Genomic DNA, 17,490 nt, shown 5'->3' on the forward strand with positions numbered 1-17,490 from the left:
ACGTGATACTCCGCGAGAAAGCAAACAATGGGAGGGATGTCTCCCATGACGATGTTGCCGTGGTGATTTTGAAGGTGGGGACATTTCGGGCAAACGATATTGCAATTATGCAGCAATGGCATTCCATGGCATCCGTTGTTCGTGGAGCAAAGGCGCTGGTATCATGGATTAAGAGTGTGAAGTTTGAAAATCCTGATGAGGAGGAAGAGAGAAATGCGATTGTGGAGACTGTTTTAGAGTTAGATCTACGTGGGTCAGTTAATTCTGGTGGAGTATCCGTGGAATTTGCCGAGCTTGCTAGATTTGGCAACGATGGATGGCTCAGTGATCAGTGTCTGATGGGCGCAACGCAACGAATTGCAGCAGAGGCATCGTGTAATCCCCCTCCAAATATTCACGTAATCAACCCGACGTTTTCGCATTTCGAGGATGATGACCAGCGCAATCGACTCTTAGACACAAAGAGCCAGCTTTTCAGCAAATGTCACGATGGTTTAGCAATGCTGTGTTCAATCTACATTAATATCGACTACGGACATTGGTGTGGAGTTATAATTGATATTAAGAGACGCGTGATCTGGATCTACGACCCCTTTCACAGGAAGAAACACGAAGATGAGGTGAAAAGGAAGGTGGTTAAAGTATTTTTGGAGCTGGTCGACCCAGCCTACAAATTGGAGATTCGAGAATTTCGCGCGTGGCCTCAACAAGACGGATTCAGTTGTGGCGTATATGTGGCTCACTGGTTCGACTACTACGTGTCAACATACATATTGTCACCAGACAAGATTGTATCTACTGATACGGAACCATTGTCAGAGAAAGAACTGGAGAGAATTCGCTACAAGATCTTCTGCTATGTACTCTTCGGGATGCAAATCAAGAATACTTCTAAGTAACTACAAAGAAAAATGGATTCTTGTTACTTTTTAATGCCTACTTTCTAATAAAAAACGGCTTAGGCCCGGTATTAGCCAGCGAAAAATGGTGGATTTGGCTCTAGTGGCCCAATAGAATCCCAGGGATGCAGATGTTGGTGGACACCGGATGGGGCCACCAAAACGGAATCAGATCCACGTCCACCGTCGAAAATTAGGGGTGGTGGCCGTGGACGGAGGGTGGATGGAGGGAATACTCACCACGCTGGAGTGCACCACGTCAGAGGTAGAGGTAGCAACGGGATAGAATATTATCTTTGCACGACACTGTCGTGTTCACTCCATCTTTTCTACTCAAGACCACAACCGCCTCAGATCTTCGGTGTACACTGTCCAATATGTCATCCAGCGCTGCAACCCAACAGGCCATGCCCAGCATCGCCGATATCCTCGTCGACTCAACTGTTACTCCGGAGGACGCTGAAGCTAAATTGACGACGTTTGGAGCAAAGCAGTTGCGGACTGAGTGTTACTTGCGGCAGCTTCGCATTGTTAAGAAGGGTGCTGACTGCAACGACCACAAGGTTGGGTATGTGGCGCTACTCGTACAGCAAAAACGTGCATTCGCTGAAATGCAGAGACTTGGAGTTGAGGACGGACCGTCCAAAACATTAGGTGCCGCTGGAATCAAACGACGTACACGCCACTGCATGATTCGCCTTCTCAATGTCATGTTTTCTGAGACTTTTGCGGGCCGAGTGCATGAAATTGACGGCAAACCAACGCGGGCAGAGCTGGATTCTAACCAAACGCATGCCAGATCCTCATTTTGGACGGACTTTCATGACGCCTATCTTAGCGATCGAGCTGAATTCGGCAAACTCAACTCGACGCTCGCCATGTTTGCCAAATATAACCCAGCCTTCATTGTACCTCATGACGCAGCAAAACTTCGCGATATGTGGAAGGACGTAAGTAGTCGATACAATATTGCTTTAGCTAACTCCCGCGTGTCAGGTACACACGACAACGACTTTTTCTCTTTTTGTTCCGGGAAGATCGACGTTCTGTACATGCACGAGTGGCTAAGCATCAAGCCCGGAGTATTGGAGACTGTAGAAGGCAAGCTTCCTAAACGCGCCCGGTTGCAAACAATGGATACAAGCAGTGACAGCGAAAGCGAGAGTTCAAGAGAGTCTAAGAGGAAGTGCACCCGATCCAGGTCCAGCCCTAGCAAAGATGATTTGGTGTCAGAAATTTAAGAGACAATCCGGAGTAGCAACAAGTCTGCTGAGGCATTGGAGATAGACTGCCGCTTTACTCAGCTTGTCTCCACGTTGAGCTCTCTGCTGTCATTACGAGAGAGGATTATGAACGCACCTGACGGCAGCTACACTAAAGATGATCTTCAAGATGTCAACGATGATATTGCACATGTTCGAGCTAAGAAAAGAGCGTTGTTAAAAGACCAGTCAGAGTAGACGTACGTTCGAGAAAAAATGAAGGAGCTGTTAAACGATTAATCGATCCAGTAGAAGTCGTCCTTGTAACCTCAACTGCTCATGACGATCCAGTGGATCTTCCAATCTTCCACGCCGTAGCCCACTACCAACACCTCGTGGTTGACATCGTTCTAAACAGAGCGACACTCCGTCGACTCGTACACTCCCGACTTGTATAAACGGAAGTTGGGCCAGTAGAACCCACAGAGACGCATTGAAAGGAGGTGAAAACACGAGGCGGGAGTCATGTTGGATTCTACGAATGAAATGAGATACCTACACTGGAAGAGGGACAAGTGGCCACGAAATCTGGTACGTCTATGGTGCTGGGCGAGACAGCCGTCGTGCAAGCACAATATCGGATATTACATTCAAGTTGTTCGGTAAAGAATGTTCTAAAACGATGGAGAATTTCTGTATGTAAACGAACTACACAGCGTTGCGGCGTTTATTATACTGGGGTCTAGTGGATTGGTTCGCTCGAAGTGTTTCGACAATGAAGTCTCTCATACTGCTGCGTCCTTCTTCGAGTCGAAGATCGCTCGACATGTAACCCATCAGATTGGAAACATCATTGAACTTTCGAGTTCGGCTTGGTACCCGAAGCGGTCGAATAGTATCGTCAAAAATACAATAGTCATTGTCGGTGGCCATGCGCTTGTTGATAACGTAGTTGTGGAGCACCATAGCGGTGTAAATGGCCTTCGTGGCGTTGCCTAGGTTACGCTCTATTGGCATCCTGAAAACTCTCCACTTCGTCGTTAAAAGTCCGAATGCCATCTCGATCCGAATTCTCAATTGACTAGCGTGAAAGTTGAACGAGTCATGATATTCATCCATTATCTGGTTGCGAGAAAACGGCGTGAGTAAATGCTCACCTACAAAGTAAGCATTGTCTCCAATGATGTACATCCCAGTAGGAAGCATATCCAGTGCCCTGGAGACGCCAGTGTCACGAAATGCACGGGCATCATTGGTGCTACCCGGAAAGCTAGCATCGATTGCAATAAACCGACAGTGAGCATCACAAACGGCTTGTACGTTAATGCCAGGGTAAGCGTAATGACCACTATAGTAGCGACCAACACCGACTTCGCCAGCATCAGCAAGGGTTGGTGTCTTTATACGACAAAGCCAACCATCTACACAGCCAATGCAACCACTCATTACACCACCGCTGCTAATGTTCTTAAACGCCTCCATCACCACCTCTTTCTCTGAGTCCGAATTGGGGAAAGTTATCTGAAGCTCCTCAAGAGCAAGAATCGCACCCATTGTCAGATCGATCACACGATAATACGAGGGCGAGCTGATGCCAACAGTACGACGTATATCAAGGTATGATCCCCCCGCCAGGTATCGCAACGTCGTCATCAGCATTATCGAAGGCGATATGGGTGCTTCGCCACTCGAATTAGTTGATTGCTGCTCGGATACAGTGAGGGCTGGTGTAACGTTCCACAGTAAATGACTAAAACTTTCTGCAGACATGCGAAAGGTTCGTTCAAACATGTTTTCATTTAGTAACATCTCGATTTCACAGTCCACATCGACCCGCTGCCGCGACACTCTCGGCTTCCTTGGTCGTCGCCACGTCAGTACAAAGAGAAGTAGTACGAGGTGAGTGTTCTTTTGCCGTCGAAGGCGTCGAGCGACGGAGATGACGTCTTGCGCGATCATGTCTGCGCTGGACGAGGTTTCGATTTCTGTTGTTAAATGTGTCGAAGAGAAAAGGGCCTTGCTCTAGCGCGCTTTTCGATCTAAATAGACGCCTTCAAATTAGATGTAAACCATCCCGCCCTCAACTGATCCACCTGGGCCATCCACTAAGTTTTAGCTCCGATCTTAGCGAGTGGCATGTGTGGACACGCAGAAAAAGTGCGATCCACCAAAGAGCTCGTCCACTAGCAAGTTTTCGCTAATACCGACCCTTAATCTATATTAAAGCGCCCGCCCCCACTTTTCTTCTTTTAATCCTACTTCTCCTTTTGCGTGTATCAGTCTGCACTATAACGTTGGGGATTCCGACACATTTCCTATGTTCGAATAAAACTTATTTGACATTGTTGACAAAAAAATAACATGTATGCGTCACCTATGTAATATACTTAAATTGGTTTATAGTTGGTCTTGTAGGAAAAACCAACTCGTAGAGATTCATACCGACAGTCATACCGGTACCTTCTAACCCTAAGCTCACATGTGTTTTTCAGATTTCGTGCATTTTATGGCGAAATAGTTGGTGGATGCAACGAGTGCCTTCCGTTATTCCAGAAACTAAAGTTCTCTAATGTCACCTAAAAGCACGCGTGTGTTTTAACGTCATATACGGTCCTATTAAAGTGTCAAAAAACGAAGTTTACCGGTAAGTACCACTTGTTAAAGTAGTTCCCTTAACATTTTTAGTACTTATGCCAGAGCCATTGCTGAATCTATCGGCGACCAACACGTCTATCATTTCTGCGTGAGGAACAGGCAACTGTCCATAGCACCACGAAACGCATCGCCCACTGCGGCATGTAGCTCTTCAGGGGCGATGTCATCACCGCTGGGAGTGGCGTCACGCCACTTGGAGCGCGTCCGCAGACCCTTGAGATATCGCAGCAAGCTCAGATCGCCCTGAGGAAGCGCTAGCAATAGTGTGCCCTTGGGCAACACCTCATCTCGAAGCTGTTTCAGGAACCCATCCACTTGCTCGCAGTACGCCTGCTGCTCAGCCATCCAGAGATCGTGCTTGCCTACGAAGTCGTTACACAGCGCCGCGCTCGCACTAGGAGGCTCGATCTCCACCCAGCAAAGGTCTGGCTGTTGCATGTCTCCGCTTGACTGGGCACTCAAGGCAGCATGAAGGCTCGTCTTCAGTGTCTCCCACGACAAACAATTCTCCACCTTCAAGATAGCGTTTGCCGTAGCGGAGATTGAGTCTGATGGCACTGTTGAAGAGCTGGTGTCGGCCTTAGCCTTCACTGCTTGAGCATGGCGGAACGCACTCTGCGACTGAGCCTTCAGATCGCCACTAGCGTACAGTTCCCACGGCTTTCGTTCCGCTACTGTCGTCTTGGGAGCTCCATCTTCCGTGAGCTCCCCATTGCTTTGAAGACGTAGCATCGTCATCTTTTTCTCGAAGGCAAAGGATTTATCCAAAATGGAATCGAAAGCGCCACCCGTGGAGACTGACTCGGGGATGCCGAACCAAGGGCCTCGACGAACCTTCAGCACCAACAGCTCCAAAGCTGCAATAGCGTCTTCCGCCGAGTCATGTCCAGCCTGAGTCTGAATCTGGATATCCTTCTTTAGATATGTCTTCGTCAGATACTTAAGCGAGGTGCGGAATGGGAAGCCACGTTGATGAGGGTACAGGATGGCTGTGTCTCCGATCGTAGAATGCACTAGTCGAAGAGCACGCAGGTCACTCGTCAACGAGTGACCCACCAGAATGGTGTCCTTGAAGAGGAGCCGAGTTGTCAGATCCCTCTGCACGTCCGCCAGGGTGTACTTCGTATCCCGCAGAGTCTCCTCGGAGATGCCGCTGAACTTTGTGTGGTAGTTAATGATAGTGCTTTGTGGCTTCACCAGCTGATCGTACACGACGTTGCCTGTGATGTCTACAGCCGTCACACGCGTGAGCTCCATGCCGATATCCGTCTCGCACATCTCACAGTCCAGAGCATAAATGAATTCCCCACTTGAAGACGCGCTTGCTATAGTTTCATCCGTCTCCATCGCTGCTCCTTCTTCGTCGTCTGAGACAGAGGCAGACTCTTCAACTATGATTGCCGAACGTGGCTGCGTTGCCACGTATCTGTCGCGAGTATTCCCCTGCGTCGCTTCTAACAGTTTGCGCTGTTCCTCCTCTACATCTGTCGGGAATCCGTGCTGCTTCAGCTCTTCAGGTGTAAGTACATAATACTCGAATGCTTCTCGCTTCAAAGGCTCGTCCTCTCGTCCATCCTTGCCATTCGTCTCCGTCGATTCGGCTTCCTGTTTAAAATCTTTTGACTGTTCCTTTTGAAGAAGTAGCGATCCATCGGCAGAGCGTGGCACGTCTACAGCAATCGCTTTAGCTAGTGACAGCCAGATCGAGCGCGGCTTGTCGTCGCCCCGACGTTTCTTGGCAAGATGCTCTGGTACCTTGTGCGCGTAGGTCTCGTCCGTCACTGGGTCCGTCCTGAGCTCGTGCATGCTGCCGTCTTGGCTGACTAGCACATCCAACGTATACGCATCGTCTTCCTCTTCCTCCATCGCAGTATCCTGGTCTGTCGGGGTCTCATCCACTGCAGCAGGCGCTTTGACCGTACGCTGTCTCCACTTCAGATGCAGCAAGTCGCCGTCAATTTCCCATGTTCCTCCCAGTGGCTGATTCTTGCGTGTAAACTTCCCTGCTGGGGTAAACACCAGTTCATCTGTAAATCCAGCCGAGTGTTTCATCAAGAACGTCAGTTCATGGGCGTAGAACAGCTCATCCGTCGACAATTCGTGGGTATCTACCGTCGGTCTTGGGAATTTGTACATCAATTCTGACAGTGGAGCTTCGGATCTCCTGATCTGGCTTCCTTCTTGCTTCGTCAGCATCACTGGAACACTGGAACATTCGTCAAAGAAGCTCAACTTCGCTCGGAATTTCTGCAACACTGATGGGTGCAGCTTTTCCAATAGTACGATGCAGACTTTGCTAGGCAGTCGAGCTCCAGGTGTCAGATATGGCAGCAAATAAGGGCTCACCATGCCTTCCTTCTTCCTACTGCCACCACGGAGCACATTAAGTACGAGCTTCTGCACGTCCTCGACGTCCAGACGTTTCCGGCTACGAGCTGCGCCCATCCACGTGGCAAAGTCCAGTAGGACGTTGCTGCACGGCTGCTGTCTTGGGTATTTAACGATCAAGTCTTCGGCGTACGCGCGGTCATCCTGGTGGTCGTGGGGAGCTGCGTCGCGTCTGCGGTCGCTGTAGCCATTGCCGCTACTGTTGTTGTAGCGCGTCGGCTGGCGGTGAGACAGGGGCGGGCGGTTGTCATAAATTGAGGCAGACTCGGTGGGTCTAGCATCTTGTAGCGACGAGTGCAGACGCTTACGCGGGTTTCTTTGACTTGGTGTGGCGAGCAGCGCTGACGGGGGCTGTACGGGAGCATGAGAAGCACTTGGCAAGCTGGAGGACGCAGCAGCATCAGAGACAGATAATTGTGCAGGAGGAGGGGACTGCTCCACCTCCTCTCCCTCCTCCAGGATCTCGCCGTCTTCGTAGTCGATGTCCGATGCCATTTTCGACGCTGGTTGACCGATAAGTGCAGGAATTGTATTTTCCACATTGTAATCTTAAATGTTACTTGAAGTACTTTTTTACTTTTACTACTCTAGAAAGCAGTGCTACGTTTTCAGCTAAGTTTGGTACTTCACTTACAGAGCAGTAGTATTACATGTACTCATATGACGTGCTATTATTGCTGTTGAGGAGTAATATTTGCCCGAATGAGAAACACAAGGCCCAACTCTGGATCGAGTGGCTGAAGTACGAGATGCTCGCCACTGCTTAGAATGCTCGCCACTTCTTCGAACGCTCACTGAACAGTAGGGTGGCCGCAACCGACATTCGCGTAGGTGATGCCAGGAAGAATGCGCTCAAAACAGAACCATGCAGCTTGTGCAACAAGGGCGTACACCACCTCTTTGTTATCGGAGCGCTTGGAGGCCTGAATTTGGCGCTGAACGAGAGGTAATATGCGGATTCGCAAACGCGCTTTGCTCAAATGATAGCAGCGAGCCTATTTGAAAGCGTTAGGCTCTGCAGCAAGCCGTGTGTTCAAGTCGTCTAATCGAGCGTTGGCTTAAACCCCACAGATGACAAAATTATCCTTCTACAGCGTGTGGTGTTGTGTGCAGCGCAGCGTGACCTCGCGCTGTTGCACTTTGCCATCGTGAGAGACAGGATCTGACAAGGAGTCATTATCGCAGATTAGTGACAGCATTCGGTGGTTAGGGTGGATCAGGATTGCCCAACATGAAATCCATACCAAAATTTATCGGACCGGATGACCTTATCGGACCTATGTGTTGTACACAGTTTATCTCAGATAGGTACGAGGTTTAGGGGAGGGCGTGCCTGATGTGAAATGAATCAAAAGGCCAAAGAGTGGTCAAACAGACTGTTTTATAGACGGCAGGAAATGGCCTGAAACGCCCTCTGGGCTGAGAAAATCACTATTTTGTTTTTCTATGCATTTTTGGCATGAGAGTCACGTGCGCATGAGCTAGCAAATTTAACAATGAGGCATTATCGCCACGATCGTCCGGATAATTTTGCATCTGTCCGGTACATTAAGATTGACGACAGCCAGTTATCAGAGCTACTACTGCTTATTGGTTAATTATCTGCCGGTAAAAACGTGCCACTTGTAATTGCGCTAGACTACACGTATCGAATGGTTTGCAGCCTCTCACTTTCAGTCAATCCGTCGCCGACAGCCCACGTTGGCGGTCAGTCTTACTTTTTTCATCGCAACTACGCTGATCTCCCGTACGGGCTTCACGGGCTTCCAAGCCTCCAGGTCGCCTCTGACCCCCCCCCCTTCCAACGATGTAGCTCAACTGGGAGAGCGCAAGGTTTCGGCCTTGAGGATGCCTGCTCAAATCGAGCCATCGTTATTGCTTATGCTTGGGTTAGAGGCCTTGTAGCGAAGATCAAGTTTCGTGAGCAGCAGAGATCAGCAAGAAAGGTGATTGCATACGTGTGTTGAGGTCGACATAGCTTGATGCTGTGAGGAAGGGTGAATTTATTTGCATATAAGTGCTTGTTCTACTTACTAACCTCCTCAAGAACGTCCTGCGTGTAGCCAGGAGACGGGTCTTGGATTGCAGCTGTCTGGAGCAGTTGACGGTGGCGCTGGATCTTGGCATTTAGCGCGCCGACGCAGTGGACCCGCTGGAGGTGCTTGAGGACCGCGCTCGATCCGCGAGAGTTGATGCTGTGTTTGCCTTTCAAGTACGTGAGTACGGCGTTCTCGACGCGCTTGTTCAGTTCCAGAACTCGGTCGCGGTAGTCCGCAGAGGTTTGGCTGAGAATGAAGCCGTCGTCGAGGAACAGCTTCATGTACGCGACTAGCAGCTTGGCCTTCGAGCGCTGCTGCTTCGGTGCTTCGACGTACCAGCGTGGCTCTTGCGCGTACCAGGTAAACCAAGTCGCATGAAGGTAGGTTGCTGATCCTCTACGCTGTTTTTGCTTGGGTTTGCTCACATCTGTGGCGTCTTCATCTTGAATGCATCTTTTTCGCGTTTCAGCTACAGGATCACCGTTAAGCTTTGCCTCAAGCAGATCCATGCGGGCGTCTTGGCGCTTGGAATTTTCGATAAGGTGTTTAATGACAGAGGCCTGGTGCTCGATGATCTTCTGTTCTTGGCTTGGTTCCATTGGCATGGATGGTGAGGTGGATGCTTCTATGTTGTCTTTACAGGAATGATGCGCTCCTGCAAGATGCGTCAACCAAGCTAAGAGGTCCGGAAGCGTACGTCCAGCCTGTGTAACACAGGTATCGAGGCGTTGCACCGCTGGACTGTCGGGATTCAAGCCCTTTACGACGGGATAGTGCCTAACGATGCAAGCGGTTAGGACATCCAGAACCTTCCGGTTGATGTTGAAGCTTTCCGTCTCAAGTTGGTAGCAAGCTGCGAACAAGACTCGTTGGAACTCGGCAATTGCGTCAAGCGTGTCTGCGTCAAAGCTGGACAGGTCTTGGAGAGGGACAACGTCTTCTGGTTTGTATCCACTTAATACCTTGGCAATCATGTGGTCTTCTCTACTTGTGTTGAAGATGTAGTTGAATCCTTTGTTTGTGGTGCTTAGGTTCCAAGATCCGCGATCAAAGATCCAGCGCGCGGTCATCTTCTCGCAGCCGTTGGCATGTTGAGCCCCACCACGACGGAATGAGTGCGACGTGAGAGCAGCTGACACACCGGCGGCAGGGGCGACGCGATCAAGCACACAGTTGACATGTGCGTAGATTGTTGGGGCCGCAGCAGTACGCGGAGGAGGAGGAGCAGGCGTAGCAAGACCAGAGGTCGCCGGTGGTGCGTTCAGGAGCTCCACGAGCGGCATGTCAGGTGATAGTGTGGTCGGCGTTTGCTGCACTTGGTCGGGAAGGTTCCCGATGAGTGCTGGGCGCGGTGCTGCTTGGACGGAGAGGGCGAGAGCAGCAGCGAGCAAGGGGCACGTTGCGAAGTCGGCGTCGGGGAAGAGAGACAAACCTTGTTCTTCCGACGTCTTCACACGGACCAAGCGAAGGAAGAAGACACTGGCGGCATCTATAGATATGTTCCGCTTCTTGATCATCGACAGGTCCGAAGCTCGCCCGAACAGGTACCAGAGGAGACACAGAAGAGCAGCATCTTGGTAGTCACTCTCAGAACATGCATTGACATACAAATACACAACCATTTTTTTCAAGTCAGCCTTTGTACATGGTGGAGCCTTTGCTACGAAGCCACCACCATCTCTTTTCAGACAAAAGTTATCTAGAGTTTTTCCCATTTTAAGCAGCCGCGATTCTAGCGAGGCTCGGTGCTGTGGAAATTGCTCTAGGAGCCAAAAATTTTGGCTTGGCGGTAATACTGCATTGCAGTGTTTCGTGCCAGCAATTTACCCTTCTTTCCTTCACTAAACGCAAGATACATTCCAAACTTATCCATGACGCACACAAAGCTCTTGCCACTCTCATCCTCCTCAATACATTTCTTTACGTATTCCTCCTCAACATCCTTACCCTTTAAAAACTTGGAAAATACTGCGACAGCAGTTGCCTTAGCCCGCAATGTGTTGCCAGGTTGCAATTCCTCCAAACTCATCGCGAAGGTCCGATAAAGAGAAATATGAAAGTGATACGTATACTACTTGACAACTGAATGAGCATACACATATTTTAGAGTTTTATCGGACTTGATACGTCCGATCGGGTGGCTTGGATGACTCACCTAGACCTACTACATCCGATTGGTTTATATCATGATTTAGATATACTGTGATTGGCTGGTGATATTTGCTGGCAGGTAATTGGCAGTATATACCCATACAAAATTCAAGTATGGTCCGATAAACTATCATATTTATCCATACCGCTCGAAGTGGATTGGGCCAGGGTAAAGTGGTATCACTTATGGGTCAACGATGGATCTGGGGATAACAAGTGGCTCAGGGCGGATCTTAACCAGTGCCATGCCATGCCATGCCATTTAATCTGACTGTCGTGGCACCGTGGCACTGTTTCATTGAAAATGGATTTATGCGAATCCGTGCCATACAGTAATATTTGGCCTTAATTTTCAAAAGAAATATTACGTGATGAGCGGAAAGCGAAAAGCAAGCGCGCATGGCAAACTCGGAGCCCACAAACTCGCGAGGGTTACACCGCTAACTACAGCAAGCCCTTCGGCAGAAGCATCGTCGACTACTGGTGAGGCCATCCCTTCGACTGTGTGTACTGTTGTAGACGCCAAATCCTCGGTGCAGTCGCCGCTTGTGGTGTCGACAGCTTCGGCCTACCTAGCTCATGGAGCAACAAGCGCCAGGTACGACGCAGAACTTCTCGAAACCATCAATGCAGTGATTGGATCCGAGTCCGAGAGTGATGTTGCTGTTCACTTTCGCGACAACGTGGCCATTGCTGACACCGAAGAAGCCGTGGCTTGTACCAGAGCTGAGCGTGTGGTTAATTGAGCTGCTCGGAAACCTAGAAAGGTGGTACCGTCAGCATGCAGCGACTACGACCAGTGGGCGGTCGTCCAGCTACAAAAAGAGTGTACTGAAAGGAAGTTTCGATTTGGACGAAAGGTGAATAGACCTGAGCAGATCAGACGCCTCAGGGCGTATAATGCTACACGCCGAGCTGTCCAGTCTTCAATGGACGAAGAGTATCTGTTGGTGTCCAGCCTACGCAAAACAAAACACTGCATGACTCGTCTCCCCACTATTCTTTTCTCGGATTAATTTGCGGAGAAACTTGCTTTGTCGGGACCCGTGATCAAATCGATGCCGGGGAAGTGAGCAAAAGACCTGCGTTTTGGAAGGAAGTTGGTGCTGCATATCGCACCAGTACAACTGACTTCAATGAACTCTTCGGTGAAGCAGCGAACGACCCTCGCTACGAAGATATTAATCCTTCGGTGATTGTAGAGCACATCACAGCAAAGCTCTACGACATGTGGAAATCGGTGAACGGCAAGTTTGTGAAGGCATTAGCTAAATTCAATGTGTCTGGACAAAACGCCAACGAATTTTATGGTGTTTGTGACTCGGATTTGAAGGTCCTCTATCTTCGAGTGTGCACGGGTGTGAAACCAGAGCTGATGGATTTTGTCAGTGGTGGCATGCACGAAAGAAGACGAAATCGACTCGCTCAATTTGACTGTGTCGGAGAAACCTGCTGGGTCGGTAAAATCGTCGAATTGGCAAGACCAAGTGCTCACGACGATCAATCGTATGGTCGACATCTTTGCAAAGACTCCACAATCTGCTGTAGCTCTCTCAACGAGTAGCATTTCACGCGAGGCCCTTGATGAAGACTTAGTGCTGGGATGAATTGCGAAGCTGCAGCAGATGGTCGACCAGGTGAAGGAAAGCCAGCGGAAGATGGAGCTAAGCGGGGTTTCGGACCCCTCACTAGCCAAAAGCCGACTTATATCAGCAGCGTTTGCAGTACTACGAAAGCCGCCTTGCAGATTTGGACTAGCTCCTCGTCGTATCGGTGGAAATCTCGAAGCGGGTTTTGATTTATTTATCTCCTCGTTATTTTTTCAGTTTTGATTAAGCGACTGCAATCATTAAGATTGGGCATGGATTTCTATTCGTTCTCCTTCCCTTCTTGTGCTCGTCTCACCCTATTGCGTTGTGGGCGGGAAATCTTGGGAGCTAATCTAACTACGGCATCTCGAACCCATTCCGAGCAATCATACGTGTCTGTGTCAATTGCCAGGTCGGGAGACTCGTACAGACGACGATAACGCGAAGCATCTTGAGGTTCGACTGTAGAATCAACTGGTCTGTCCACCGGCAAGCAGGTTGATTCAACGCCTTCGACTATATCTTCATCGGCTATAACTCTGTAGCTTCCGTTCCCGCGAAGACGCTGATTGATACACCAATTGTGCAGCATACAAGCTGCTAAAATCGAGCGCGGCACCCTTTTAAAGCTGATTTCCAAAGGTGCCTTGAGCACACGCCACTTACAAACTAATAGACCGAACGCCATTTCGATCCCAATCCGAAGCTGACTACGGTGAAAGTTATAGCGGTCGTGGGCAGAAGAAACGATCCGAGGCCTCGGAAATGGAGTCAATAGCTGGTTTGTGTTCGTGTATGCGTTATCACCGACAATGTAAAGTCCTTTGGGAAGATCATTGACAATCGCTGATAATCTCCACTATAAAAATGCCACTGTGTCACCAGTTCCACCCGGGCTTGAGCACGTTACGGCAGTAAACCTACTTAGATGATCACAGCAAGCTTGTACATTTACACCGTACCGCTGATAGTGGTCAGAGAAGAACGATCGCACCCTGGAAACCTCCTTTTTCTGTGGGAATCAATTTAGGGCAGAGCCACCCATCGACGGCGCCAACACACCCTTTCATGACACGCGAGCTGCTTAATCGCTCAAACGCCTTAGCAGCATGACGTCGGGCTGGCTCTGAAGTAGGAAACTCAAGCTGTAGCTCTGGGTGAGCTATTATCGCATCCACGATTTGATGAATTGAGGCGTAAAATGCAGCAACACTCACACCACTGTTAGATCGCACGTCATGGTAGGATCCCCCACCTAGCCACCTCAAGCACATCTGAAGCTTATTGATGTGCGTTATCGGCTATGTGCCCGTCCGGTTACGCGACTGCCGATCGTACACCGGCAGATACGGCTCGAGTTTTTTTGCGAGCGCCATGAAAGACGAATACGACATCTTGTAGCACTTGTGGAATTGCCCTTCGTCGATTAGGCGTTGTGCATCAGCGTTCCAGTCTAACCCAGCGCGGTGAAGACACTTCCGACGAGTGTCGACAGGGAGAGCGATAATGAGAACAAACAAGAGCAGTATCATTACGACGTACGCAACCTTGGTCTCCACGTTTGCGAAATTTGACAGTAATGGGAGCGGTGGCAGGATGGCAATGGCACCTTTGGTGGCACTGCGGAATTACCATCGAAGGCACGAATGACCTAGCCCCAAAAAATACTGTCCAATAAAAGTTTTAGTTTCGTGCCAGGGCATGGCATGACGTGGTAAAGAGCCGCCCTTAGAGTACGAAGAGCGAAAGAAGAACATGGTTGGTGGCGGTACAGCTGATATCGACCAAAGGGAAACTCGGATCCATTCTCACCAAATTAGACCGAGGGACATGGGGTATATTATGTGCGGGTAGGTCGAGTGGGGATCCTATGAAGGAAAGGCTGTGGATGTCATCTGGAGGTGGATCTGGTATCAACATCAAAAGAGAAGGCAATATCCACCTATATATATCCTCATATCCCACTTTTCCAAGTCCAGATCCAAGGGATTGAGGATCCCACACCGAGTGACTTGGATACAGGATATGGATGCAACGAATCTCGAGCTTTCGTGGATTGATGGAGACCGCAGACATTCATAAGATGATGTCGGAGGATTGGAGGGTTTAGGTCCATGATGAGTGTACACTTGCAGTAAGGTGGATCAAAGTGGCTTGGATCCGGGACAGTGTATCCATAATATGGCGATCTCATTATGATTACGCCATGGATCTGATGCTGATACAGCTGGAGTGATGGACCAAGGAGAAAAAGGGCATGCAGTCGAGCCTGGTAGGGGATTTAGCAGTTAAAAGACAAAGAAGGTAGAAATCCAGGCAGGTATAGGCTCACCTATCAATCAGAGCTTAATTTGCACTGTGGAGAGCAAGTGACCTGTAGTCGTCTCGGGGGTTGGATTTGGCCTCAGGCGATCGCCGCAACAGGAGTGAATATTGGTACTGGACAAGGACAGCGTCTATTTCACCCGCCAAGCATTCGTTCCCAGCATGAAGTATTCAAGGCCACCAGCTAGAGAGCCAGTGGGTTTGGAATTGTAACGGGACCATCAAGTGGAGAAAACCTACGTTTGAAGTCACGACGGGGATTGGATTTGGCCTCGCAGAGCAGTCGTAGCTGATATAGCATTGGCTCAGACGAGTTCCGTGTCGACCTCGCCCCCAGTAACTAGATCAATCAATAAAGAACTCAATTTGCACATTGTCACGCAAGTGCCTTCCTGCCCTCAAGAATAGGAACTACATTGGCCGTACGAGCTCGGTGAAGGTTGGGAATCGCGCATCTAGTGTTGGTAGTGATAACCGGATAATATATTGGCCAGATCCTACCACCTAGTGAGCTTCCCTCTATACGTGCAAAGTCGAAAGGTTAACCGGGTTTACTACTTGGCCGGGTGTATCTAAGCGTCTCTCAGCTCTCAAGGTCCCGCTACAGGAGGCGGCAAGTGCGACGCAAAGGAAAACAAAGGCAAGGGAACACACCCGCAAGGCAACCTAACGGCCAGGTCCCAGATCTAGGCCCTGGACCCACCAAGCTCGAACATTCGCTTGGGATCCAGAAACAATAACGGACGGAGAGTGAAGATCTTACCACTTCTGCTCCACCCCATCCCCACGTCCCGCCAAGATACTCAAGCTTAACCACTTGAACTCTTCGGAAGTTACCGAGAGAGCAAGATCCCGCCCTACCGACGGGTACACAAGGTGAGGAAATGTCAGCAGATCACGGATCATCGGGGTCCCTCTCCGCTAGTCGATGTCTGGGCGTTGGATCCAGCAATCTCGCAGATTTCGCTAATCCTGCTACACTACGCCATGGTAATTTATTTTTCCATACGAGCCAAAGACATGGGACACGCAAAAACTTTTGGCTTATGACCCTGGGTGCGTAGTTGGACGCCTAAATAAACGAGGATGATGTCAGACAAATCAGGTGTGGGAGGAATTATGGTGTCACTTCTTGAGAGATGTTGCGTAGTCCCCGGGCAGGCGAGAAGCAGCCCATGAGCTGTGTGCTGGCGATGTGCAAGCAGTGATTGTAATGGGCCTACTTTGTGCCCACTAATTGGGCTTACACATTAGCGCACGTGTATGAGGAATCGTGCGATGCGTTTCACTTAGATTAACTAAAGTTTCGTCCGGAAGTATAGATTTTCTTAAATAGGAAAGCAAAGCCGATTTCCTGACAAAATTGAGAACTGTTTACTAGTTTTGTTTCGGTTTTTCTCCTAATCTAATATTCTAAATGAAAGGTATTTGCCGACGAATGGTTGACCGAATCCTACAATTCTATTTGGTTGAAGATATTGACTTTCAATCAATGAATGCCCTAAATGCATGCAGACCAATAGTCTGCCAAATTTAACCATTGGTGTATCTCACACCAACGTGGACAACTTCCTTCGTAGCCAAGTGGCTACGTGTAGCCACTTGCGTGTAGCCCCGTTACACCCCCCACCCACCCCCACCCCGCACCCCCGTTAAGCTAAGACTCGCTAATCTTAGCACATCACTCAAAGGATTGACGAGACCGTCAAAACGTTTGAGAAACCCGAGCTCATTGCGAAATGAGCTCACCAAGGAAGATGTCCGCGCAAGAGTCTGCTCCGGCAGACTCCGTTACGTCCGTGTCTGCACCTACAGGCATCACCACCTCAGTGTCCGCACAATCGTACACGCCCGCGACAGAAAATAAACTTTCTGTCACTCAATACCACACGCTGCGCGCGCAAGCTACGACTGACAAACCGTCAGTCGTCATGGAGGTCTCCTCAGTTACGTCTACTGACGGAGAACATACCCATTGACTATGGGTCTGACATTGAAGACGTCCCCATGGAAGACGAGGACTCCTCGTCTTCAGCTGTCGACCCTAAGTCGACCAAACCAACGCCCGATCCCCCTGTTGGGACGCGGCGAGGCCGTGACAGTGTTCAGGATGCTCCAGGATCGAAGCGTTTGCGTAATGAAGAAGAGGCGCAGCCACCTGTGCCAGTGCCGCCTTCTTGTCCGCGTACTGCACCTGCGGTACGGCGCTCCCTGGATGTCATCTAAAATCGCTGCCAGGTTC

At 49.7% G+C, this 17,490-nt stretch overlaps 1 protein-coding gene across 1 annotated transcript; it reads right to left on the reverse strand.

The window, feature by feature from the left end:
• Window positions 1-4,834: 4,834 nt before the first annotated feature.
• PITG_08447 (exonuclease, putative) lies at window positions 4,835-7,639 on the reverse strand (the record flags this gene model as incomplete). The annotated part of the gene is made up of 4 exons (XM_002903784.1): window positions 4,835-5,185; window positions 5,348-6,319; window positions 6,425-7,460; window positions 7,578-7,639. The coding sequence occupies 4 exons, from the start codon at window positions 7,637-7,639 to the stop codon at window positions 4,835-4,837; spliced, it is 2,421 nt and encodes an 806-aa protein (XP_002903830.1).
• Window positions 7,640-17,490: the final 9,851 nt, after the last annotated feature.

This window comes from Phytophthora infestans, genomic scaffold (assembly GCF_000142945.1).
Source record: "Phytophthora infestans T30-4 supercont1.13 genomic scaffold, whole genome shotgun sequence".
In the NCBI taxonomy this organism is placed as follows: domain Eukaryota; phylum Oomycota; class Peronosporomycetes; order Peronosporales; family Peronosporaceae; genus Phytophthora; species Phytophthora infestans.